At 38.4% G+C, this 27,997-nt stretch overlaps 1 protein-coding gene across 4 annotated transcripts; it reads left to right on the top strand.

Moving 5' to 3' along the window:
* The first annotated feature begins 39 nt into the window (after window positions 1-39).
* On the top strand, window positions 40-27,961 carry MTF2 (metal response element binding transcription factor 2). 4 transcript variants are annotated; one of them, XR_006179513.1, is made up of 16 exons: window positions 40-129; window positions 11,624-11,822; window positions 11,968-12,049; window positions 13,457-13,552; window positions 13,915-14,015; window positions 14,325-14,473; window positions 15,207-15,302; window positions 16,607-16,675; window positions 17,427-17,550; window positions 20,014-20,081; window positions 20,460-20,630; window positions 21,310-21,418; window positions 21,586-21,644; window positions 21,787-21,891; window positions 23,394-26,896; window positions 27,689-27,961. XR_006179513.1 is itself a non-coding variant. In XM_042874203.1 (15 exons), the coding sequence occupies exons 1-15, from the start codon at window positions 125-127 to the stop codon at window positions 23,749-23,751; spliced, it is 1,788 nt and encodes a 595-aa protein (XP_042730137.1). In that variant the 5' UTR covers window positions 40-124; the 3' UTR covers window positions 23,752-27,961. The 4 variants fall into 4 exon arrangements, 3 of the variants coding, with proteins under 3 accessions (XP_042730137.1, XP_042730136.1, XP_042730138.1); XM_042874203.1 differs by having other exon boundaries at window positions 23,397-27,961; XM_042874202.1 differs by having other exon boundaries at window positions 23,394-27,961.
* Window positions 27,962-27,997: the final 36 nt, after the last annotated feature.

The following is a 27,997-nucleotide window of genomic DNA, read 5'->3' as shown; positions in this document are numbered from 1 at the left end:
GGGCACCGCGCCTGGGGGGGGGCTCGCTGCGCACCGAGGGCCCGGCCGCAGCGCGGCGCCGGGGGGAAGCTCCCGAGCTCGCCATTTCCCTGCATGAGGCGGTTGGCACCACTGGAGAGACCGAATGAGGTGAGGGTTGGGGGGGGGCGGGGAAGGACGGAAGGGAGGGAGGGGCGGCGGCGGCGGCGGCTGCGTGGGGTGGGGGGCGGGGGCGCGTCCCGCGGCTCGGGCCGCCGGTACCGCATCGCCTCTCCTCGGCCCCGCTCCGCCTCTCCTCGGTCCGCTCCGGGCCTCGGCTGGGGGTTCCCCGCAGGCGGCGGGGCCGTTCCGTCACCGACACAAAGGAAGCGGCGCTGCGACGGCTCGGGGGGCTGCGGCGGGGGTACTGGCCCGAGCCGGCTGCGGTTCGTCCTCGGCTGCGGGTGTTGTCCGAAAAGGCGACGGCCGCTCGGGTGCGCGGGAGCGCACAAAGCGCCGCTGGGTTCTCTCTCCTCGCTGGGTTCGTTTCGGCGCTTTGCCTCGCGGTCTGTCAGAGCGGAGCCATTTGATCGTGTTTTGAAGCTCGCATTTTAAGTTCGTTTCGGTACGGTGACTGCGGCGGCCTGAAAGACGCGCCGTGACGCGTTAGCTCTCCTTTCCTTCTGGGATTGCGTAGGAAGAACGGATTGGTACCTCTGGTACCCGAAGGCACGGTGTGGTGCCGCGGCGGTGCTGTGCCCGGGGGGGCTGGTGCGAGGCCCGCACAGCTCTGTAAGGCCATCTGCACAGCTCTCTTCTGGCTTACGGCGGAAAGGAAGGTGATCTGTGCGTGGTGCCCGAGCTGTCAGAAGCATGAAATAAAAGGAAAGTAGCTTGTCTCCTTTTTGTTGTTTGTAATCAGGTTGCTGAAAGCAAACGTTCCGATGTTTGTTCTGAGAGCTCGTTACAAAAACTTGGGAATGTTTGAGGTTAAAAGAAGGGAGGAAAAAGATGTAGTTTAGGAGCATTAGAATGCAGGTTAAAATATGTATGCGTTGTTAATTTAAAGAGAGAAAAAGAATAAGGGGACACACAAATAGAAAAGATAAAGCGTGTAGTAAAGTACTGAAAGGAGGAGTGTCTGCAAAGAGCTACATGGTAGCGTGATGTGGGTCTGAACTGAGGCCATTACACAGCAGTGTTTTCTGAAGTTAATTCTTGCTTAATAGCATATGGGAAGGAACTTGTTGAAGCTACAGAGTTGTGCCCTGCGAAACTCTAAGAGAAGCGTTTGTTGCTTCTGAAAGGTTATCTTTATGTGGCTGGTTACGGGTTGTTGAGGGGTGTGTGTATATGTGCATGTATTTATATAAATGTGTATATGTACATAAATACGCAGCAGTTGAAGATGATGTCAAGACTTGGGTTAGATATGTTTGTCCTTCAGTGCAGTAGGAGATGAGGTGAAACGTACAAGAAGACAGCCATGATAAGTATGATGCAGTTCCTTTACTGTGAAGAGTGGGTGTATGAATTCCGTGGAGAGAGATGTGAACGGAGATAGTGCAACAGGCACCTGAAGTTGCTTTAAAGCACATTTTACACAACAAAATGAGTGGTAAAGGAGAAAGCTCAATTGGAAGAAATAAGAGTAATTGAAACCCAGTGGAAATCTTTACTTAGTTTGGAAATTGGCATTTACTGTCTGTGCAGCTGATCTCTGAGCTTATTGCAGAATTGGTTTTGCCATCTTTACAGACCTTCTTTGCAGGAAACAGAGGGGAAGTGTGTCTTTGAATAAAGCACACCAGGAGAACTTTGAAACCATGGATAATGCTGGAGGGTCCTTTGCGGAGTGATATGTGTTACTGGAAGTACTGAAACTTGTGTAATTTATGTTTTAAACAGTCTGCACATCAAGTTGATAGTCTCTTCCTAGAAGGTAGAATCTCTTATGAAATGAGATGAAGAGGTGTCATTTGCTCTGAGATACAAAGAGCACAATAACAGTCCTTGATAGAGCAAATTTTCAGCTACGAAAGGCTGTTTTTCAATGTAGCCATCACCAGAAGCTGTGCATTTTCACCAGCGGTCAGCAAGAGCCTGCATGATGCATTCACACAAATCTGCACCGGCAGAGGTGGCCACTGTCACCACTGCTGAAACAGCACCCACTGCCTCACTGTGCTCACATCCACTGTTTGATCCCTATAAATGGTCAGCAAGTTGTGACAACTATTAGTGGGTTCCATTTTTTTTCATGAAGGATTTCAGTGACTCACCTTTGCTTCATATGTAGTTCCATGTCAGACACCATTTTGTCAGGCTGTCCCTTTGCTGCCATCTGTTGCACAGCAACAACATGTAATGGGATATTGGTGGGAAGGTTCAACCTCTACTGCTGTACCTCCAACATGCACCTCTCACGTTGCAGGCCAACGTAATAAAATAGGAGGCACTACTTTTGGAACGGCCCTCATAATACTTCATTCTTTGTTTTAATTTCATTAATTTTTAATTTCATGCAGTGCTCATAAAAGTCACAGTTTTTGTAAAAAAAGAAATAAATAAAACCTTTAAAGAAAGAAATTCATCTTCGTGAGTTTTGATCACTTCTGATTTCCTTTCCAACACAAGTCAGTGTGTTGTCTGTAATCTTAGCTGCCTGCACAGGTGCTCATCCCATGCTCTTTTAGCTGCATTGCTGGGCGTGCTGTGTTTGGATACTGAAGAGAACCAAAAGGCAGTTGTGATCAAGGGGATGCTGCCTGAATGTTTAAGGGAAGATCTCAATATGATCGTTCTCTCCTTAATATTGCCTTCTTCCTCTTTTTGTGTGTAAACACATGATCCATCCCAAACAAAGTGCTACTGCCCTGTTCCCCTGCATACTTCACTGTGTAGGGAAATATGTTCTGTTATGGTCTTTTGGAGACTAATCCTTTGGCCTTGCATATCAAATAGAATTTGAAAAATTCCAGTTATTTCTTGAGGGTGGGCTTGAGCAAATAGAACCTGAATCACAAATGATTGTATAGCTAGCTAGCCACCAGGATAAGTGTTCTTCCTTTTTGTGGTATGAATCAATCCTGTTTCAGAAGGTCATGAGATTAGGAAGTAGTGGTCATAAGGGATCTCAAGAGGTCTTTGGTTCTAAGCAGTCCATCTTCAGCCACTGCACCAGGGTGTGATCCAATCAGCCCTTGAAAGACTGCAGTGATGGAGGCACCCAGCACCTCATAGCCTGTTCAACTGCCAGACTGTCCTTGTAGGAGAAAAAACACCTACCCCTGCATCTGTCAGAAGCTATTTGTTTAGCTTCCTGCCATGCAGTATTGTGAACTGGTTTGTCCCATCCTGATAATCCTCTCATAGGTTGCTGCTAGACCTCCCTAAAGCTATTTCATCTCTGGTCTCAACAAGCCCAGTTCCCTCAGCTTCCTCTCACAAACAGGCACCACAGTATTTTGCCTGCACTGGGAGACCCACCACGCAATACACTATGGACTGTCTGGTGAGTTCAGAGTAGAAAACAATAATCGTTTCCCTTCAGTCTTCCTGCTTGACTTCTTTCTAGTGCACGATTCATGAACCTGACTACTTATCAGCTGGATGAGTTGCTGGTTCTTAGTTCTTATTACTGCTTTAAAAAAAAAAGAAAAAGTACCATGTCTATCAGGTAATGTGATATGCTTTTGAAAGCATAGAACTACTAAAAAAAACAGAAATAACAAAAAATCTCCCCTGACAAAGCAATGAAAAAATGTTCCGTGATGAGTGTGCAGTTCTTTAAGGTGTCTAACCAGACAGAAAAACTCAGACCAAAATCTTAGCCAAAATGCAAGTCTCCTTCCAGCGATTTAAAAAGGAAACAAACAATCCTATTCGGATAGTAATCTACTGAATGAAAGTAACTTACTATCGTGAGAAATTTTAACTTGTTTTCAAGGAGCACCTTGAATAGAATGTGGCTGCCCTGAAGTCTCTGATGGTGCTGGATAAGTCTTGCTGCCCTAAACAGTACTTAACCTTCTATCTATGATTGGATTTGTTAAGTGTTGCTTACTTGAGTGGCATTGGAACTGGCTTTTGTTGCACAAGTTTAAATAAATGTGTGAACTTGACTCCTACCATCCATGGGAACAGACAGGCAGCTTTCAGGAGCACTGTGATAACTATGTGATGTTCTTGTGAGACTGCTCTTTATCTTCGGTTGTGGGGAACAGGGGTAATCAGCGATGACCTGAGAATGGCAGATGTTCAGTGTGTTTTCAGAACTGTCCAAAAGGTCAAGCTAGGGAAACACGGCTGGTTAGGCTCCTGTTGGCCAGTGGAACAGGGCCCTGGGAGGAGAGTGTGGGGCTGCCATCACTGCAGGCCTTCAGGGCTGGCTGGGTAAACCTGCAGCAATCTGGCCTGGTGGATGAACTGAGCAGAACGAGGGACCTCTGACATCCTTTACAACCTGAATCATTCCATTATCTTCAACATCTGCAAAAACTGAAAGGAAAAAAAAAATAGAATATGTATCTACTCCTTAATCTCTAGTGTTTGTCTAGACTGAGTGATGCCTAGGTTAGTAGATGATACGGCTTAGGCTTTTTATTGTGCCAGAATATAAAGTAGTATGAAGGTAGGGAGCTCAAATGTATCATATAGATGTTCTGTGTCACTGCAAGTTTGAAGTAGCATGAAAGGATAGGCTATATCTCGATTTATATTGGATCTTCTGCTTAAAAAAACATAATGGCAGCTTTTTGATTGTATGGTAACTGTTGAGTCGTGGTCTGAACCACTGATTGAGCACCTGGGGAAAGGACCTGGTCAGCCCTGGCAGCACAGGTGAAGGCAGTTCAGCTGTGTGACCAGAAGGGGTGGATCCTGGCTGCACCCTTCTTGGACCTCATTTAAGGGCTGATTGCCACTGAGGTAGGATCTCTGGTTGGAGGTGTCTTTCTTGTGGAGTTTTCCCTGCACCCTTCAGAGACGGGTGAGCACTTTTCTTCTTCCTTTGTAACACCTTTCCATTCACACTTGTCTCTTTGTTACTACGCCTCGTGTATTGCCGTTCTGCCACACTGATCTTTCTGGCTGTTGCACTAATATAATAGACTGTTCCCGTATAATTGGAAGAATGACTGTTAATAAATTTGCTGTTGGGACAAAGAAGTAATAACAAATGAACTTGTTGGGCTTTTGAATCGAACTGGTCCTAAGTTTGGGTTTGGGGCAGTCAGAGGGAAGTTTCCTGCTCAATCTTTTGTCCCTGTTGGCCCAGCCTGATCAATCTGTATGGGGAAGGTGTATTGCTGGCACAGTGAAGGGATATTGTTCAACATGAAATCTGATAAATGGGAGAGATGATACAAGGAAGGGGAGAAGGAACATGGCTGGGATCCAGTATCTCTAGCTGTGAAGAAGGTGCTGGATCCCAGTATCAGGCTAGCAGCTGCAGAGGGAGCATGGCTTTGGACTTGAGTATGCAGCGCTGGTGCTAGGTAAACAAGTCTGCAGTTTGCAGAACAGCTTGGTTCCCCTTTTCTGCTGCCCTTTGGCTGTAGGCTCCTGCTCCTTTCTGGTATTGTCTTGTTACCCAGCCTCTCCGTAAAGTGCCTTGACCTGCTTAAAATACCAGAGAACGAATCCTTATTAAGGGAAAGAAAGGGATAGAAAGCTTATGGAGAAGTCAGCCTATCATTCCAGAGCTGGTGGGAGGGAGTGTGAAGTGCCCTGAGCTCTGTGCATTCTGTGTCTTTGTTAGGCTCTCCCCTCCTTCCTCTACTTCTGTTCCCTATGGCATGCTAACAGTACTGTGCTATGAAGAGCAGGACAGGCTGCTGGCATTTTAGAGCCCTTACTTGTGGTTCGGGATGTTGTTTTTTTTCTTGTTGAGAGTAATAGAAGCAAACTTTTCCTGTAACGTTAGACAGAATAACTGAAACTGAAAGGGTGAAGCTACTTCTCATCAGAATAAAATGCTTACCTCTGGTTACTCTAAGTTCATTTTCTAGATCTTCTGTGTAACACCATGTTTGCCAGCTTTGAGATAGCTTTAGTATCTATGTGAGTTGCCTCAGTAGGATACAGTGTGTGCTTGCATAAAAATAAGTGTTAAAATGTCTCATTTCTGAACTGAATTCCTTTCTTCTGAGCCTGCTGGGCTCTCCAGGCTTGGTCGTGCTTCAGTGTGGTTTGTATTTACTGGGAATAAACTAATAATAAGGTCCTTGTCTTGACTTCTCAGCAGATGAAAATTATCTCCTAATATGTTTTGGGCACTTAGTTGTTAATACTTAATGGTTTTAAATTGACTTTCAATGTCTGTCTGTGCTTGTAGGGTGGCTATCATCTGCAGCTGGCAGAATATTTGTGAGTTGCACAGTCCTCGTGGAAGAGCACTTAGAATGGCACAGTCTGCCAATGAAGAGCTCTGTAGTTCAGTGTGTGCTCTGCAGTGCCAGCTGAGGGAGTTCCTGTCCCTGGCTGCTTGTTTGCACTGCACTGGTGTGCTGACAAGCCGTCCTGCGAAACAAGGCAGAGAACTGAGCTGGCTGAAGGAATAACTATCAGGGGAGTAGTTCTTAACAGGAGTGTCTCAGAGCCGTTGTTATGACTGAAGGAGTTTGGGAATATGAATAACCTATCCTGGCATTGCTGTATTTGGAACAAGATGTTAATTCGCTTGGATAGGAGGGGCTGAAAGCTGCTATCCTCTTCACATGTTTTTTTTTTTTTTTTCCCAACTTCTCTGCTTCTTTTACAGGGCTTTTGTGAGGTATTATGTGAACAGTCAGACTTGCTAATCTCCAGTAAAGTTATGAGACATTCTCACACAAAAACCTAGTTTTGATTTTATTATATACGATGTTATGCAGAGTGTCATCATTCAGTAATGAGACTGAAACAGCATTTAGCAGCTTGCTTCTGGAGGGAATTTGCCATTCCTGTTGACTGAGTGACAGCTGTCTCTTTCTACTGCAGCGTGTGACTGTAACTTGATTCATGGAGTAGATGAATGAGTAAAAGGTCCTCTGGTTGTCTTGCTTGAGGATGTATTTGTGATCTAGGCCCTGAGGTGAAAGAAAAATCAGTGAGCGTTATCAGTATTTGATGAGACTACCTTATTAAGGAATGGTGAAAGTGTATTTCCATTTTGAAGCGTATTTCAACAAGCAGACAAATTTTACTGAATCCCCCCACTAACTTCTGAAAAATTGCATGGATATTTAAGTACTTTCTTTGTATTTTAAGTGCTTGAATGAGAGTACAGCCACGACATAGACAGTGTTGCATAAAGCACATAAAGCTTTGTATGTGGTTAAGTTGGACGTCTTGTATGCCATGCAGTGTAGCTTAGCTGTACAAGTTAAATGAGACAAGGTAGGTTTTTCTCTCAGATCTTTCTTCTTTTTCCCAGAATGACACTTGTTTAGCACTTTGCCTTGAGCAGGGCTGGGAGAGCAATTTTAAGGTGGTGGGTTAAATGTTACTAAATTTATTGGTAGTTTTCTGAATGGAATGGTAGGAAGGTACTATGGAGGTGGCACTAGGCAAGACTTGGGAAACAAGTTCCTTAAAAAATGCAGACCACTTGGATTGATTTCAAAATTGTTAAGCAAGAAATTGACATCAATTTGCGTTTTCATTTAACTTCCTACCAAAATTGTTTTTAATGGTTGGTGTGATTTTTCTGGTAATGGTTTATCAAAGCTTGGAAGAGGTGTTTTGCTTAGAAGGGGTTCCTGATCCTCATGGAAAGGAGCTGCTGAGCTAGCTGCAACTGTCAGCATACTGCAATAATTAACCCTGTTTTCAGTCTACGCGTTATGTTAAACTGGAAGCTGCTGGAGCAGAAAGTGCTTTGTGAGCCGTTGTCACCAGTGCAGCAGTGCTGCCTCTGCCAAAGCGCTCAGTGTGGGGGTGGAGAAGTGCCTGCTTTACTGCCTCCCACCTGCATGGGGTGTGAGTCAAAATGCTTCAGTAAGTTTCTAAGTCCTTGTAGAGCGCTTCGTTCCAGAAAAAAATACACAAGGCGTTTTTGTTACTCTTTAATTGGTGTTAAGGTTCAAACTTCTGTGTTAAAAAGTCTTTGAAAGCTTATGATGTTCTTTTCTTAAGTGAAAGTCAAAATATATTGCTTGTTGATTTTTAATTTAAAAAAATAAGAAAATCTGTAGTGGGTAGTATATTAGTAAATGAATGATTGCATCTCTTTACTTTGCCCAAGATCTTTCAGACTTTTTTTGTGTACCGGGGAAAAAAAGTCACCAATACGGCTTTCCAGCTGCTTTCTCAAGTTTTATTTATAAAGCTGAAAAAAATCTGGAAAGAACATCTTTGAATGAAGAGAATAGTCTGTCAAAACGCTCACTGAAGTGTTTCAAGCCTAGTCTATTTACTTTAGATGATTTGAAATGCACACTGCAGTTTGTTGACCAGTTTAATAAGCTAAATCATGTTCATAGATGTAACTTGAATCATAGAATCATAGGCATGGGCATCCATAACCTCCTTGGGCAATCTGTTCCAGTGCTTCACCACCTTCTGAGTGAAAAACTTCCTCCTAATATCTAAACTAATCCCCTCCTGTCTTAGTTTAAAACCATTTCCCCTTGTTCTATCACTATCCACCCTTATAAACAGCCATTCCCCCCTTCTGTTTATACACTCACTTCAAGTACTGGAAGGCCACAGTGAGGTCTCACTGCAGCTTTCTCTTCTCCAAGCTAAACAATCCCAGTTCCCTCAACCTTTCCTCATAGGAGAGGTGCTCCAGCCCTCTGATCATCTGTAGTGCCCTCCTCTGGACCCGCTCCAAGATTCCACATCTTTCCTGTACTGGGGGCCCCAGGCCTGGACGCAGCACTGCAGATGGGGCCTCACAAGAGCCGAGTAGAAGAGAACAATCACCTCCCTCTCCCTGCTGGCCACCCCTTTTTTAATGCAGCCGGGTCACAGTTGGCCTTCCAGGCCGCAAGTGCACACTGCTGGCTCATGTCCAGCTTCTTGTCTACCAGGACCCCAAGTCCTTCTCTGCAGAGCTGCTCTCAAGGGGATCTTCCCCCAGTTTGTGTAAATACCTGGGATTGCCCCAACCCACGTGCAGCACCTTGCACTTGGCCTTGGCGAACCTCATTAGGTTCTCATGAGTCCACTTCTCCAGCCTGTCCAGACTGAAGTGTTTGGATACTTTAATACTTCCTTATGACAATTCCTTTCCAAGAAAATAATTGCCAACAGAGAGCAGGGTATAGTTTCATGGCTGTTTCTAGGCAGTTTTGAGCAAAACTTGCCTGCCTTTGAACATTGTGAACATCTCTTGTGTTATGCTGGCTGGACTGTCTGTGTTCTCAGGTTTGAGGAGCTGATGGAATTTAAAACCTTTCCTTCCTGTGTTCACTGGCTGACTTCAGATGTATTTATTTATGTGCCCGCTTGGTGCTTTTTTATGAAAGCAGTTGAACAGAAAAAAAAAAAATGGAGAGAAAGAAGGTGCTTGCTCATGTGTTGAGGGCTGGGGCCTGTTTCAAAGGCTCTTCTAGAACTTAAAGGCATTATACAAGACAGAGCAAAATCTTGAAGTGGTATACAGAATATGGTAAATTTAAAATGTAAAAATGTTCTAAGGATAAGATTCAGAATAGTGCAGAAAGTAGCTGTTCAAACATCAAGAACTTCAAGCTTCTAAGGGACTTGATAATGAAGGAGATCCAGGTTGGATACTAGGCAAAAATTTTCTCAGCAAGCGGTGGTAGTGTGTTGGAGCAGACTGCATGGGGAGGTCACTGTTCTTGGAGGTGTTCACAGAATGTGGAGACTTGACATAGAGGGACTTGTTTTAGGCTTGGTGGTGAAGTGTTAGTGGTTGGATGGCATCATCTTAGAGGTCTTTTCCAACCTTAATGTTTCTATGAAATGGCAAATGAAATCTGATGTGAATACAGTACACAGAGGGAAGAGAAGAAGTTGCTATGGGCTGCCTTTTTGCAGTTAGAATGAATATCTGGAGTTTCTAATCAGTATCTGACATGTTTAATTCAGTGCCTCATTGCAGCACTGGGGGAAAAGGCTGCAAGTGTTATTCCTGGGAGACATGAGAGAATAAAAAATGACCTGGCCTGAAGGCTTAGCTGCAGCTCCTTTGTTGTAAATTTGAACTTGGAATCTTCAGCTGTTGTCAGAAGTTGCAACAGGACTTGGGAGAATCGATGCCACTGTTAAGTAGCTTTCATGTGAAAAGTGGCAGAATTCATGGGATTTTATTTGGCAAATAAGTCAGGGTGGGTCTAAAAATCACTACTGGGGCATAAAGGGAGAAGCTGGAGAATGATGAAGGGCATCAAATGAAATTAAGTGGTGCTGGTTGTGACACAAGCCTGAAATTTTGCTTAATGTATTAAACAAAACAAGGAAACTTGCATAATAAAATTCCATTAACAGTGTGGAAGAAAAATGAATGATTATTCCTGTTTTATTTGAGTATTGTAAGTAAATAATGAACTTAAGGAGAAAGTCTTCCTGTCTCCTTGAAACTTCAGTGTCTCTAATGTCTGGCTATAAGTTTTCATTGAGCTACATGGGACACTGGCTCACCTATTTTTTTTGCTGGTCTGTGTTCAGTTGTTACTGCTGCTTATAATAACGTACCTGTGCTAGCCTCAGTGAGGTGAAACTTCAGTCTTTCAGTAGACTTTATGCCATCTAGCTCCTTCATTTTCTTTTATATCCTTATCATAGTTATAGGTGCACTTTGTTTCCAAAGAGAAAATACGATTGGGTATGGGATTGGTAACTCAGATTGTGCTTAGTAAGCATGAAGTTTCTTCCACCTGCCTTTTCTGGACCTATTTTATAATTCACTGTTGTTTTTTTTAATATATATTTTGCATGGGATGTGCTGCTTGGTTTGATTTTCGTGGCTGAAGAAAGATTAAAAGAACTCATGATTTTCTTTGGATTTTTTTTTTTTTTTTTTTTTTCTCCCCTGACTGATTCTAATAGAGGATAAACCTGTAGTTTCCATTAGTCATCTAACATACAGGCACTATTCTTGTGCTGGAAACCTTGACAGCTATGTTTAGCAGTAAAGCATGGTGCTGTGTTGGATGTACTTGAATTAGCATAGAACTTTGGGTAGCGCAGTGTTGGTTTTTTCCCCTCTTATGTATGTTTATGTTTGTTATATTATTCCAAGTAGCTAGCTGCTGAGCACCATGTTTACAGTAGACTGCAGCTTTCATTACCAAAGTAATAGGGTTGGCTTGGGACCCTTTCAACTTCCTTGGAATTCTAGAGATCTGTCAGTGTCGTGAGTGATGAATGTTTTGCATATGCAATCCTGCATCAAATGTATTTGGTGAGGTCTGGTGACTTCATGAAGAGACTGGTAGCTGGAAGGCTTGTCTCCCCATCTCTGTTCACATTATTTAGTTTCACAGAGTATTTCTCTTAGATGTAAACTTGTCTCTTTTTCTCTCTGCATGTATTTGAAGAGGTACTACTTATTACTAAAGCTGTTTATGTCTGAAGACATGACCAAGTTTTTAGTTACCTGAAGTTCTGGAGATTGCTAAATGAGTTATAGTTGTGAATCATTCATATTGGAAAGAGCTGCTTTGTCTGATTGTTATTTTGTTTACCTTTTCTCTTGGTTCTCTTGTTTTAGAGACTCTACAGCGGTGGGTAATTCACTGGTCCATAAGCGGTCTCCTTTACGTCGAAGTCATAAGGCATCAGCATCCTCACCCAAACTGTCGTTACGTGATGGACAGAAAGCCAAAAAGCCACTGTGTAAATTTGAAGAAGGTCAGGATGTCCTAGCTAGATGGTCAGATGGCTTGTTTTATCTTGGAACTATCAAAAAGGTAAACATTTGTTCAACTTCACTGCAGTTCTGTAGTATGGTATGTTGGTTGAGTCAGACCACATTATTGCTCCACTTAGTTAAGGTTAAATACGTTCTTTTACTTAGTCCTTTCTCATGGATTCCATTGTATTCATGTTTTCCAGATAAACAAACTGAAACAGAACTGCTTCATTATATTTGAGGACAGTTCCAAGTCTTGGGTTCTCTGGAAGGACATACAAACAGGCAAGAACTTCAGTGAAGTAGTCGTTGTTTGGTATTTTATCTGTTTAGATTACTATATCTGTTAAAGTAAATTGTTGCATTGTATTCATTTTTCTAAAAGAGCAGTGTAGTTTAAAGTGATGCAGGATAATGCATTAGGCAAGTTAATACACAATTTCTTTTTGAAAACTCTGGATCATTACAGTTACTTCTTTGTGTAACTGTGTAGCAGAGAAAACGCTTCTAAAAAGTAATTGCATTTGTTTATTTTGGTGGTGGAGTGTAATGCGGTCTCAACAGAAATCTCACAGAACCTCATTTGCATTGAATTTGTTCTGTTTTCAGTTGAAACAGCATAGCACAGAAAGAAAGCAAAGATTTGAAAATGCTGAATTTAAATGGAATTATCATATTTAAAAGTAGCACCATAACTGTGTAACAGAAACCATTACAGGTTTGGAGGTATTCATGTACTCGAAAGAAATGCTCATCAAGTGAGAAGTCTGTTTTCTATTAACTTTAATTTTTCGGATGTTTGGAGGAGTAGCAATTACTACAATAACCTAATGCTAACAGTGTTATGACAATTTCAGGTTTTGTCTGAAAATCAGTGGAAACTTGCTTGTCAGATAAAAGTAATGGAAGCTCCTTCTGATTCTTGATGTTTAAACAGACATTCTGATTTTTAATGAGAAAAGCTTTGTGTTCATAATAAGAAAAAAACAAATGCTTCATTTCTGATAATCTAAAATACTGCTGTTTGTTCTCTTGCTGTGCACTAATGGTCACTAATATGTTTACGGTAAGCTGAACATTAATGCACAAGTATGATAGCACATAGACTGAATAACTTGTTTTAATCTAGATTGTTATACTGATGTGTGGTGTCACTGAAGCAAAATTAGCTTTCCTTACCAGTAATTTTTTTTTTACTGGGCAAACCTATAAAAAAAGCATGCACGAAGTTGTGCATATTATGCATTGAAAAAGGAGAACAAGCTGCTGCAATGCCAAACTCTATCAATTTTTTTTCTATCAATTGTCCAGATAGGATTTGTTGTTTTTTTTTTTTTGTTTGTTTTTTTGTTTGTTTGTTTTTTTTCAGTCTACATTTGCGTTCCTTATTCACAGTTATTTAATTTTTATTGTTGTTAAGGATCCGTGGAATGTATAGTAAATAGACAACATGTAACCTATATGAATCTGGTGACCTGTCAAATGATATAAATGCTTATAATATATTAAGTCCATTCAAAGTGTCTGAGTTTATTTTTTGAGTGTTAGGCTCTGTAAAAATCTCTATCTACAATGCGTGAATCTGTAACTCATTTATAAAAACAAATCGTCTGCATGGTAATGGATCTGACTGCACTGTAGTCTGGAAATGATGACAAAAAAAAAAACCAACACACTTCTGTCTTTTTCTAGGAGCCACTGAAAGTGGGGAAATGGTCTGTACAATATGTCAGGAGGAGTATTCAGAAGCACCAAATGAAATGGTTATATGTGATAAATGTGGGCAAGGTAAATAGATTTTTTCCTATGTCCTGCATTTTAAAAGATCTTTAATTTCTTTTCTGAAGGAAGATGTTGACACGGCTACCACTGACTGCAAGGCTGATCTTAAATTTCATAGCTCTTAGCAGCTATTAATAGGTCAGTGAATAATGGCAGTCCATGTGACTATCGTGTATTCCCTGTGGACAGTGAGTTGTTTTACAAAGATGATTTAAAAGATCATTTTGTTAGTAATCTTTTTGATCAGGTGTTTGGTACTCGGTCAAGGATAATGCGTTGTAGTTGCCTTAAAATTATCTAGAGTTACTTTTCCTTAAGGTTTTCTTTTGCCATTTTTATAACACCTTGGTTAATTATTTCTAATACAGGTTATCATCAGCTGTGTCACACACCAAATATTGATTCCAGCGTGATAGATTCAGATGATAAATGGCTCTGTCGACAGTGTGTTTTTGCGACAACAACGAAGGTGTGTTACTTGAAGTAGCACCTGATACATATTACTTACATAATTGTTTCAAATTAAAATCAGAAATTCTTCTTCTTAATTTGATGTGAATGGGAAAGTTGTGTATTTTGGAGATAAATATTAATTTTAGAAATGGATGACATTTGTCTTTGAATTAGCTTTTAAGTAAATATGCTAGGATACTAAAGCATAAGTATGTATGAGAGCATTTAGTTGGATTATAGACAAATTTTGGTAAGTGTAAAATTAAAGTATTTGAAAGTTTAAGGAATGTGTTGTTACTTTTGTAAACCAGTGTATTTATTTCAGAGAGGTGGTGCGCTTAAGAAAGGACCAAATGCCAAAGCACTGCAAGTCATGAAACAGACTTTACCATATAATGCAACAGACCTTGAGTGGGATGCGGGTCATAAAACCAACGTCCAGCAGTGTTACTGCTATTGTGGAGGACCTGGAGAGTAAGTAAAGTGATGATCTGTGTCAACTTTTCTCCATAAGACACCTGACACCTGCAAACCTTGATTCTGGTCCTGAAGACAAGCACTTTTGAAGTTCTTTGAATGTTTTTAGAAAGGCGTGCTTATGAAACATTGCCTGTTTATTTAAGTTTCTATAGATATAAACAGTGACACTCTGAAAAAGAAATGGGAATATTTTGTTGCTGTGTTATCGTTTAGATTTGCACAGATACTTCACTGTTTGTTCATGTGAATAAAATTATGTTGAGTTGTTCCCTTGTGTTTGAGTCAGGTTTAATATTAAGGATAATGTGAGATATAACGTTACAGAACAGACAGAATTCTGCCTTATACTGTAATTATTATGAGGGTAGGGGGGAAAAAAGGTTTTCTTTCTTGAGAGTCTTATGAGGAACAAGGACATCCAAATAGGTGGAGCTTGAATACTCTGATATCTGTATGAGTGAGTGGAGGAGTAAAGTAGCACTGAGAGTTTGAAGTCAGGGCAACTCAGAGTCATACAAGAAAGCAAAGTATTAAAACTTCTGCTTAATTTATTCCTAGTCATTCTTCACTAGTAACTGTTCACTGTAGAACTGATGCTGAAATGTTCTTTCAAATAGCAGTGAAAGTTACTTTGTGTCAGAAGATCCATTGCTATTTAATCTAAATATAATGAAGAGCCATTTTGAGTAACTTGTAATGCATCTTGTTTTTCTTTCTGTTGGTGAAGCTGGTATCTAAAGATGTTGCAGTGCTGCAAATGTAAGCAGTGGTTCCATGAGGCTTGTGTGCAGTGCCTCCAAAAGCCAATGCTTTTTGGTGACAGGTAAGAACACTTGTGCTGTACTTCATTGTTGTTTTCATTTTAATTAGGAAGAAGTATCTCATAGATGAACTTTTAATAAAACGTGTGTAGTACTCAAGTGTTTTTCAAAAACATTGTGGTGAGTTTAGCATAGAAAATTACAGAAAACAAAAGGTGTTCAAGTACCAGGGGGGTGCTTTTTGTCATCTCTTTAAACAGAGTTGTTGAACAGCCTTCAAACAAAAGAGAAAAAGAAAATTAGGGTGAGGTAATCAATGGATAGCTGATTTCAAACTTATTGTTATTGACTTAACTGTTTGTGGAGGTTCTTTATGCCATAGGCTACTAGGAGATCAGAAGTGTTAAAGCAGAACACCATAGTGGGCTTATAATAAAGATAAGGGTTTTCTAGATCTCACCATGTAGTACATTAGTAACAGCACTTTTTGAGTGAGCACTTTGTGCTTTGAAGTAGGCAGTTGGTATGTATGTGCCAAAGAGAAGATCTAGCATCTGTGTGAAAATGTGCCCTTAGCGGAACGTGGTAGATTAAATGTTTTCCTGCTTGTTCCATTCCTTGTAGCTCATCAGTGCTTCTGTTTCCATCTGACTCATCTAGGTCCCACTAACTGTTTTCCTGCTCACTTGGAACTACTAGTAGAGGGAACTGGAGAATCAGGAGGGATAGTCAGATGACAACTCCGTATATTCTGTGTTCATGTGTGACGAGTGAAGCAAAAAGAAAATGAGAAAGGGCATTGGTCTGTGCTTTTGTTTTAGGAAGAGATTGGAGTAGTTGAAGCAAACGAGAGAGAACACTGGATTAAAGAATCAAGGAGTGTATAATTTGTGATCTGTTGTGGTTTCGTTTCACCCTTTGTTGTGCTGAATGTTTGTATGAAGAAATTAATATCTAGAAAGTGCTCTTTTAGAGGCATACTTGCTTAGGCTTCTAAATTTGAATGAAAGGAATAGGGACACTGGGGAGCACAGTCACTAGTCAGGGAAGAAAAGAAGGAAGATGTGGAATGTAAAATTTATGAAGTAGAGACCACTACTGGGTCAGATATAAGACAGTACACAGGAAATTGATAGCAGGTGAAGGGACTCAAATGTCATGTGGCTGGGTTTCTGGCGTACTTGATTTTTCATTTTTCCCCAGTACATCCTTGAAAAAAAAAATCCCATGAAGAGTCCTTTTTGGAATTATGAGGTGACAGTTTGTAATAAGTAGCATGTTAAAACATCTTGTATGTATGTATATGTGTGTACAGACACCCACCACCTAGTCATGCAGACATATATACATGTATATATTTTTTTAGGTTTTATACATTCATTTGCTCAGTTTGCAGTTCTGGACCAGAATACCTCAAACGTTTACCCTTGAGATGGTAAGTGCAATTAAAGTAAATAATTGAACATATGTGCTGCTTTTCTTTTTGGTATTTTGATTTGCCTTTTTAAAAAGGAAATTCACATGCTGTCTTTCATCATTTCCTGAGTTCTTGTATAAACGGGCAGTTTTTCTTTCAAAGTTTATTCATAAATGCACATTTCTTTGCTCTTGAGTTCTCTTCGGATTTATTCCTAGAATCGTTCAGTAAAGTTGCACCTAAGTACTTGCTTGTTGTCTATTTGAAGATACCTAAGCAGAATTCCTTTATTTAGGCTTTGTCTCACTGTTAAATTAAGTGAAATGTGTTAAGTATAAAAGTAAACAGCTTGACATGCATTGTAGTGGTTTACTTGATGAAATTCCGTGTTGCAGTTTGAAGTACTTCAATTGTAGCTTGTATTAAAAATAATGCCAACTTAATGGATGTATGTGCTGACAAGTGTAAGGTAAAAATTACCTTGCTAAATTGTAGTTCACTGGAATACTTAGATGAATTCAGAATTGTTTTGGATTTTAAAGAAGCGTAATGAGAATGTGAGGTGAGGCAGACATGCATGTATGATACAAAGCAGCAGCAGCCACATTAGGTAGAGAAATGATAGGAGATAACATAATGTTTCCTGGATTGAATGTTCTGTGTTGTGCTTTATTTGTCTAACTACATTATGCTAATCCTTTTAAAGAAATGATGTCAAAGAAAAGCAGTTGGGGATTTTTTGGTGATTCTATATATTTCTGAATTCTAGGGTAGATATAGCACATCTATGCCTTTACAACCTAAGTGTTATTCATAAGAAGAAATACTTTGATTCGGAGCTTGAACTCATGGCATACATAAATGAAAACTGGGATAGATTACATCCTGGTGAGGTAAGTAGTTGGAATGTTCTTTCTTCCTCACCTTTCACTGTGCTCGTGTCAGGGACCTATGAACTCTTCTATGTAAGATATTAAATTGATTATCTTAACATCTGGTAACTCCAAATGATAGAGATCATCTTCAATTTCCTTGTAGAATTAAAATATTTAAGTTGTGTGTATTTTTCTGAGCTGTAAAACTTCATTTTATTGTTCGCATGGCAACTTTATTTTTTAACTCAACTGTTGATTCTGTAGCGTATTTTGTTTTTATTTTTTAATTGTCTCATGCTTGCTTGAATATTTTCATGGGTACAGACAAGTAAACCTATGCCTATAACTGAATGCAGAGTGTATTTAGGATGAAAATATCAAGGTCTCTAAGGTGTAATACCTAACAAATCACTGTACACAAGCATTTCCTCTTTCTTCCCTGTTCCAAGCGTGAGTGTGAGCAGTTTGTATATTGGTCTTAAGGATTTTGACTTTTTTCCAACCATGTGGGCTTTATCAAGAAAGTATGTAGAAAATCCATTTCCCCAAGCAAATTGAGTTCATGTTTAATGTAGAGGAATGGTGTAGGTAGTCTTTTGGTTCTGTGTTTAAGGCTGAATGCAAAAATTTCTGTTGAAGTGACATAGATGTGCTGCAAGTGGAGTGTGTGCTTCTTTCTTGCGTACGTGTTCAAGGTTTTGAAACTTCTATACATAGGTGGCATTTGAATAGTTGGAACTTCTCCTAACGTATTTCCTACTTCTATATTTATTTTCAGTAAATTAATCCACTCATTCTGGCAGATCCAACATGAGAATGAAATGTGGTCTTGGTTTAGATGATTGACACGCACTATTTTGATAAATAATGAAAATTTTTTACGATACGTATGTTCAGATCGTGAGTGGTGTACATGGAAAAACCCACAGATCTTTATTTGTGGGTATTTAAGGTGGGAGGAGAGGAAAAGCCCAAAATGAGAAAGCATGCCTGCCTAAGTGGTAACAGAAATTCCTTAAGGTATTTCTGTACCTCAAGGAAACTGCTTTTTTTTCCAATCAGGCTACTTGGTTTTTGTTCCTTTTTTTTTTTTTTTAAGGCTATGTTTTGAGTAAGCAAATAAATGCTGTGTTGAGGAAATATTCAAGGTTGTTTATTCTGATAAGTTTCTAAATGTCTCTCATGACACGGGGGAAAGCTGTGCCTTAAAAAAATAAAGGCAAGTATATTTTAGGTTTTCTGATAACCTGTCTTTGAACAGAAACTAGTCAGAGAATAACATACAATACTAATAGTTTGAGTTTTCTGGTAGTACTCTTCACTTGCTGCTATGAGGCATGGTACATCTTTCTCTAGATGGTTAGAACTGACTAAGTATTGGTAGAATTGAATTAGTAAGATAGGAGTAAATGGTGGAACTATTAGAGTTCTTAAGCCCATATATTTTTATCACGTTGCCATTTGTGATGCAATTAAAAATACTGTAGTTTTCTGTAGCTATGTGCTGAAGACTTGCAAAACTTGAGGATAGTAATGGATTGTGTGGAAATATGTGAAAAGATACCTTGAAACAGCTGTCACTTCACAAAAGTTGGTCAGATTTCTCTTAACTTTGGCAGTCAAATGGTTTTACCGAATCTTGCAATGTTAAAAGCAGAGCTCTTTTTTGAGTATGTATTGAGATTTCAGAAATTGTTAAATGTGTTAGCTTTCTTGTTTAATGAGAGTTGTATTATTTACAGGTGTCTGAGGGCTTTCTCTTGAGCTGCAGTTGTACAGTTTGCTCTGTGGTATCCTTACTAATATTCGTGCTTTGTGAGCTGTTGGCCAGCTTTAGAATTAAAGATCAGTTGACTGCAGATCCAACCGGGTATAAATTCTGGAGCATTTTTGCATAGCAACTGGAAATATGGCAGCAATGCTACCATATTTAAAAATACTCTAAATTCTAATGTATAAATGTTGCATCCACCTCTTGAAAGTCATCAATGCAGACAGAAATGGGAATTAAGCCTTTGAGCAAGATTTAATTAAAGCCATCACCAATAAAATAACTGAGGTTCTTGTACTCTTCTTGCGGTCTCTTACTTTGGGTGTGCTTAATGCTACTGAGGTACTCATGTTAGTGATCCTGGGAAGGCAGACTAGTATCCTTCTTGTATACTGAAACAACTTGAAATGATTTTCTTGTACTACTTAAACAGAAAACCTAGATTCTTTGACCAGGGCTTGTCCCTAATGTAAATTCTGTGAATGTGAATCACAGAACATGAGGATTTAAAAAACAAAAAACAAAAAAAACCCCTAAATGACTAACACCTTTTAAGGGTTAGGTAGTTTCTACAGGTAATTTTTTTTTTTTTAATGTACTTCACATCCAAATTGATAGTTTTAATGACTCAGAGTCGTTAATAATAATAATTGGAAGCTTTCTATTACTGAACAATTAGACTGGCTAAATAATTTCTTAATTCTCCACAGCTGGCAGATACACCAAAATCTGAAAGATATGAGCATGTACTGGAGGCATTAAATGATTACAAGACCATGTAAGTTCTTGGTATTTTTACTCTAAATACTTCCAGCTTTGTCATTCGTGGTTGTCAGTCTCCTTTGCTCAGTTTATCTGATAATCGCTGCGGCTGTGTTAACGTTGATGTTTTGAATACTGTTTCTGTTTCAGAGTATAACACCCCATACCTATTTGAGTGGATCCCAGATCATGAGAAAAATTGTTTTAATTTCCATCCTCTTCCCAGTTCTCATTCTGTATTTCAGATTGAGGATTGTGTTAGCGGGAAAAGGTGAATAAAATAGCATTAGGATGAGTATTTTAATTTGCATAGATTTGTTTTGCATGAACATTTTATTTTAAAAGCTGCATTCCCTGGATTCAGAATGTTAACAATGAATTTAAAATCATCTAGGTTTATGTCTGGAAAAGAAATAAAGAAAAAGAAGCATTTGTTTGGCTTGAGAATTCGCGTTCCTCCTGTGCCACCAAATGCTGCTTTAAAGGCTGAGAAAGAACCAGAAGGAACTTCTCATGAGTTCAAAATTAAAGGCAGAAAATCATCTAAACCAATCCCTGATGTGAGGTAAAATAATCCCATGCTTTTTTAGAAATGTTGTGGTAAATAGGAACTACTTCAAGTACTTCAGTGCCTGCAAAAGAACTGCTCATTGTATAATATCCATTTCTAAATAACTGTAAAGGTGGTTTGTTTGTATGTTTTAAAGATACTTTAAAGTTGTAAACTGATGTAGTTGCATGTTCTCTTTAAAGGTGATTGTGAGAGCAGAGTCTTCAAGCTTATTAGTTTCCTATTGTGAGCCTTTGAAAAACAAAAGACAAACCAAAACAAGCATCATGACATTTGGCAGTAAGAACAATACAGGCTGTCCGAACCTTGCTGCCATTGTGGGGGGGTGTGGGGGGGAATATTTCCTTTCTGGAGCTTTTATGCAATGCTGTTAACTAGGTTTCTAAATAGGGAATATGATACACAGTTCTAGCTTGTGGTAGTAGATGTGCTGTTTCTTTAACCAACGCTTGTTCATTTCTCTTCAACGTTAAGGAGTCGGTAATGTCAGTAGAAACAACTTTATCTGTGTGATATTATACAGGCAAATTATTTAGCTTTTACATGACAGCTTTGATTTGCCAGGATCTCGTTTAGCACAATGTGTATTCATTGCCAAAGGAAAGCATTTATTCTTTGAAAACTATCTTCAATAATTTTCTTCAATAAGAAAAAAATATAAATTTTCTTCTAGGGAATTAAGTAATGGTATAGAAAGAAAGGGGAAAAAAAAATCAGTAGGTCGTCCACCTGGTCCCTATACAAGAAAAATGATTCACAAAACTCCAGAGTCGTCTCCTCTGGTAAGGTTTTGGATATGTTTCTTTTATTTTCTCTTACCGGATTATCATTTTTGAAGAAAAATATAATCAGTTAATCTAAATTGTGATATTCCTCTCCCCATTTGCCCTCAAACTAAGCTGAATAAGCAATTAAAACTTAAACTGAAGTACTTTTCCTTTTTTCTTAGGATACTGAACCAGTTCCAGTGATGGAGACCCCAGCATTGGAATTACCCTGCTCTGTTGGGTAAATTAAAAACAAACAAACAAAAAAGCTTAAGCTATTTTAATATAGCATGTCATTTATTTGTTTGCTTCTGAAATGTCAACTCAATTTTTACTATAAGATTACTTTCATTACATGGCAACCCTGTTATCTTACATATCAGGAAATCCGATGGAACTGCACATTCATCCAATACCTCAGATGTGGAATCCACAGGTGCTGCCAGTATAAAAGAAACTACCTCATCTAGCATATCCAGACATTATAGGTAACATTTGAATTACTCTATCTACTGTATTGATTAAGGGTTTAATATGTTAATTTTCACAAGGTTATTGAAGGGGAGACACAAAGCAAGTAGTTCAGCAGTACTTTACCTGCAATAAACAGAAGTTACAGAAATTGTACAGGAATTATCTTGCCAAAGAATGACTTCTGATGTTCTATGCCTACTTTCCAAAAACCTGAGGTTGTGTTAAGCTAAAAAAAGTGAGTTTGGTGCCTTTTGGCAAACCAGCTAAATTTGAGCCAGGTACTTCCAGAGAGATTGTATTTCAACAAGCTTTAAGAAGATCATGAGAGAGACTTAAAACAGCAACTCTTTAAAAGAAGAAAAGAAAGACGAAACAAAAAGGCAATTTTGCAATCATCTGCAGTCTAGTCACTGCCAGTGATGTGCAATGTTTTTTTTTTTTTTTTTTATTTGTTCTTCATTGAAGCTTTGGCAAAGCAAAGATAGAAGATAAGGAGACTGATGCAAGTTGTGAGGCAACTGTGGTAGATATGAAACAGAGATAGGAGTATTCCAGAATTTGAAGGAGAGTAGACAAGCACTTAAGATGTTGCAGAGGATATGGAATATCTAAGAATATGGGAGTTTGCTGGTAATTGTTATAGCCAGCTACTGAGGTGTGAAGTAGAGCTGTGAATTGAGTGGGAATCTAATGGAATAGAACAGAAGAAAATAATTTCTTCACAGCATGGGTGTTAACTACTGTTCATTGTTAATGTAAAATGCACACTTAAGTTACTCTTACAGGAGACAAGTAAACTCCTTAAACGCTTACTGAGTTCACCTTTCTAACGAAGGTCACAGAAGAGCAGACGTACCCTGTATTAATTTCGGCAACTTTTGTTTTTGTTTTGTTTGTTTTTGTTTGTATACTAATCTTAAGGAATAGTGACTATGCTGTAGATTTTAGTCTAAAAGTTTGACTCAGTCTTCATAAATAATTATAATCCACCTTTATGCAAAGGGGTGGTGACCCTTTGCATTAAAAAAAAAAAAAAAACAAACCAAAACAAAACAAAAAACCAACCCAAAAAGCAACTTCTGCAGATAGTCCTTAATTATAGTCTTCACCAACATAAGATTCCAAACTTTTACAGTTCAGCTTTTTTTGTAATAGGGGCCTACTGATATGATAAAGCTGTATTTTTAATTTACTATTCAAGGCACTTTTGGGGCAGAATCTGTTAAAAATTTTTTTTTGAAGTTTGCAGAAGATTAGAATTCATCTGAATCAAAACAGTACTCTAAAGATACTTAGGCATAATCTAATGTCATTTAACCAAATTTTCTGATATGGGTTAACTTGCACAGTTTTTGTTATGTAAGTCTCTTTTGCAAGTGCCATATTAATCATTTATATACAGGTAACAAGTACTGAAACTGAAAACTAGAACAACAGTTGTGAATTGAGTTTTGTTTTACCATTTCCGTTCATCTTGAGTGTTTCCTGGAGTTAATGCTTGTGTTTATTTTTTCAGTAGTTTATCGGATTCAAGAAAAAGGACTCGTACAGGAAGAACTTGGCCTGCTGCAATACCACATTTGAGAAGAAGAGGTCGCTTTCCACGAAAAGCACTCCAGACTCAAAATTCAGAAATTGTAAAAGATGACGAGAGCAAGGAAGATTACCAGTATGATGAACTCAATACGGAGATACTTAACAATTTAGCAGATCAGGAGTTACAGCTCAATCATCTAAAGAACTCTATTACTAGTTATTTTGGTGCAGCAGGTAGAATAGCTTGTGGTGAAAAATACCGTGTTTTGGCTCGTCGGGTGACACTTGATGGAAAGGTGCAGTATCTTGTGGAGTGGGAAGGAGCAACTGCATCCTGACTGTAGGACTGAATATTATGTTCACTGCACTGTCATCTGTAAGTACAGTTCATAATGCAGAGCCATGAGAGAAGTGTGTCTTTAAATGTTTCTAAAAACAAAACAAAACCAATTTAGCCTTAACGTGTAATTGTTATCATTACAGCTCTTGTGATAAAAGACTTATCTTTTTAAAATCTGATCTGAAACTTAAATTTTTTAATCTGAACACTGTTAGATTGTTTTAGGTTGGGATATTTTGGGTTACAATTGCTTAAAAATGTGCATGGTGTTTTAAAAAAAAGATGTTTTCTAGAGAACATTCCATGGATACAGTTATTGTGATTTAGAGAAATATTATGTAGATAGCACAAATCTTTGAAATTTTTTGGTTTGTTTTCTTACCCAAATGTTTGCAGAAATGTATTTCTATTTCAATACTTTCTAGATTTCATAAGTGCAGTGTATATAATGCCTACTGAAGACTGTAAAATACTAAAGTTTTCTTTCAAACAAAGTGTAAAAAAAAAAAAAAAAAAAAAAAAAAAGGAAAAAAAAATATATTGAGCCTGTAAATTGCTCTGTGACCAGACTTCATTGTCTTCTTAATATATTCTGTGTGTGTGCGCATGTGTCTGTATATATACATATGTATATATGCACACACATACGTGTGTGTGTATATATATGTGTGATTGTGACCTATGCAATACAAATTATGGGATTGGACAGCTTCTGAGTATGCATCCCATAATTCTTTTTTCAGGAATAGTTGCCAGTATTTACACAGCAGCATTTCTTCTCAGGCTTATTGGGTGCTGTTTTGCTTTCTGTGTACTAAGGAAAATGTCAAACCAGTGCATTGTGTTCTGGCAATGGGTGCAGTCATTGATGTTCATATGCCTTGGGGTAATATATTCCTTAATTTTCCATGTGACTTAACAGTTTAAAAAAAAAAAAGCGCGGGATTGGAACATTAACGACTAGAAATAACAATTTTAAAGCTATTTTGGCACATTGATTGTAAATTGTGTCCCAGTTATAAACTGAGTTGATGGGAGTTGCACAAGATTCATACATATGTGTAGAAAGTCATATTTCGATAAAGGTAGTATGAGCAAACTATTATTGCACAGGGTCAACAAAAAATATGTTGCCATTTGAAGTTAACGTTACTCGTTTTAATACAATATTACCTCTTTTGTTTTTATAAAATGTACCAACTTCTAAGTTGATGTGTTCATTTTAGTTTTTAATCAAAAATGTCTCCTGCCAGTATTACATGTTCTTTCTGATAACTTTCGAGGGAGGATAGCCAAAGAGTGGACGGAGGAAGAATATTTTTACGCTATGGTTATTCAGTGTACAGCATAAACTTTCTTCTCTTAAGATTACAGTTCACCACCAAAATAAAATTAAGTAACGTAAATGACAGAGTGGTTTAAAGGTTACTACCTGAGTTAGTATTTTCTTATCACGTTACTTATTTGACTCCTCTTTTTTTTTTTTTTTTTTTTTTCTGCTCTCCTTAACATGGTGATTTTTTTATTTTATTTTTTTGTCGCCTTATAGCCAAGGGAAGCTCTTAAATCCTGTGCTTGGTTTATGACTGGCTGGGTAATACTAGCTTTATAAAATTGCTAACTAAAAGCTGCCACCTCTTGTTTATCTTCACTGAAATGTTGGTTTTTTTCCCTCATACCCTCAGCTATTAATTTAATGTTGCCTTGCCTGTAGCTGCAATATTTTGATAACACGACATCTTTCATGTTAATTTTTTGAATGTTTATACATTGGGATAATGCAAAATGTAAAGCCTTCGTAACCTTACTCACACCATCTATATTTGTCTATTTCACTTTATTCAAGTCCTTTAATTCTAACTGAACACCAGCAGTATTTTCAGTAAAGCTTCAGCATTTGAAGATAAATATTGGAATGTACTTGGGGACTTTAGCTGGGGGTGTGGGGAGGGGAATATTTGTCAAACTGTCCATAGACTTAATATTGTGAATGTCATTGTTTCATTTTATTATTATGGTTGAATTGACTCTGATGTTCAGTTTGTAATTTTGGAATTGCTTTTTTCTTAGAATTAAAGTCCAACTTTAAATGTGTGGGGTTTTTTTTTGTTTGTTTTTTTGAGAGAAGAATGAGTTTTGAGTCTGTATTCTCGTGCAATACATACATGTGATTTCCTCCTGTCCATGGTTCCTCTGCTCTGGCTTGCCTGTTGCTCTCCTAGAAATTCTTGCCCTGTGCGTAGATACTAACTGGTCTTCCAGCTGCACCTGAGAGATGCTTTGTTGCAAGGTGTTATGAACTGGAAAATGCTGCAGTGGTGCTGCTGAAGCTATTACTAGAGTAGTACAAATGGCTTTCTCTCATTTCGTGTGAATCTTATTGTATGTAATAATGGAGTGGAAAAATACAAATGTTGCTGTATGTAATAATTTTCTTTTAGTTTAACTTGATCATTTTATGTATGCATGTGTGTAAATATATGTAACTCAGCTTTGTTGCAGTCACTGATTTAGAACCTTTCCCTTGTGTACCAAATATGATATTTTTTCCACTTTATATTATTTGTATTACTGTAATATTTAGATAGGAGAACTCTGTTTTGAGGCCATCCTAAAAAATATAGGCATCAGATAAACAAGAAAACAAAGAAATAATGACACATTGCTGGTCCAAACTGAAATAAACATCATAGCAAACTATTTGTCAAATCCTTGTTCAGAAAAGAAAATTGAAAAGGCATTTTTGTCTTTGCCATGAAGAGGAATTTTCTGTGCTTTTCCATTTATAGCAGGCGTTTTGTATGAGCTTACTAGGAAATTTTGTAAGGTCGTTCAGTGAGATAAGTCAATGTTAATATTTTGTTTTAGTACAAGAAACGCAAATGAGATCTCAAAGGTGAAGAAAAGCAGTTTGTCTTGCAAGGAGGAAAGATGAGTAGATCAATAGAAAAGTGCCAAGCTTCTGAAACGTCTTACTGAAGTGATCTTTAGTGTTGTATTTTAAAAGGAAATTGGTCTTCAGATGGAACATACCAAGGCTGGAGATGGAGCAGTAGTCAGAACACAATGATAAGGATGAACTGGACAAGAGCATCCGTTCTGTGCACTGAGGGACAAGGATGGATCTTGCAAATGTTATGCAGGTAACATTTTCAGGCTTTAAACTGTGTCACTTCTCTAGTTCCCAGATGTCTACCTGAATGAGAAGCAACTTTGCAGTTAAAGATACGATGGCAGAAAATGTTTTCTAGAAATGGAGAAAAGGGTTTAGTGTAGAATTTTGCATTTAGTCAGTGTGGAACCTTATGCCTAAGTACCTCTGTGGAGGCGTCAGGTCTGTTCAGATCCTAGTTAGGATAGAAAAAAGTGGGAATGAGTGAGGAAAAATGTTCAACCCAAAGTTCATGGGAGAATTGTTTTGGAAATTGGATCAATTACCTGTAGGTAACTATAAGAAGAAAAGGGGAAAGAATCCTTTGAAGTTGATGAAGAAAGTTGAAAGGGGAATGACCATCTTTTGAAAAAGACTGTACAGGGCAATTAGAAAGACAGAAAGATGAATAGAAGCGGAAGCTGTGCATAAGTGTGAGAATGAAGTTGGAATTCATTGTTATTGATATCTCCATCTTTCAGCAGTTATGAAGTAGAATTTTGTACTGTCACTTCACTTGAACTTCTATGGTTTTTATCCTGTCAAGAATGCATTGAGTGTAGGTTTTTTTTTGTTGTTGTTTTGGTTGTTTTTTTTTTTTTCAGTTCCTGTTATATATTTCTGTTTCTGCTATTGTTTTGGGGCTGTTCTTGACATACGTTGAAACTTTGGTCTTTCATTTGGGGCATAATAGTGGTTTGGCCATGACCTTTAGAAGTGCAGAACTGAAAGCTAGCTCATCTGTATTGTTTTTAGTTGGTCGGTGGGTTTTTTCTTTCCCCAGATTTCTGCAGTGATTCCATATACGTGAGATCAAGTTGTTCTGATTCTTGTTCATACCAACATACTTCGCTTTGCATCTGTGTGCATTGTATGCACATACGTACGTACGTGTGTTCAAATTCCCAAGTCCTAGAAACACAAGAACTTAGATTGTATTTAATTAAAATGAAAATTTATTATTAATGAAGTCTTTAAATGAGCTATGAAATGCTTATTAAAAAGCCGTTGAAGGATTGTTTAAAAAAAATAAATATCAATTCAGTTTTTACCTTTCCCTGCTTTTTGTTTTCTGTTTGTGGTAATGAGCCTG

This window comes from Lagopus leucura, unplaced genomic scaffold (assembly GCF_019238085.1).
Source record: "Lagopus leucura isolate 7727_CA_CO unplaced genomic scaffold, USGS_WTPT01 Super-Scaffold_100009, whole genome shotgun sequence".
NCBI lineage: Eukaryota > Metazoa > Chordata > Aves > Galliformes > Phasianidae > Lagopus > Lagopus leucura.
This window is presented reverse-complemented; position numbering and strand designations above follow the sequence as displayed.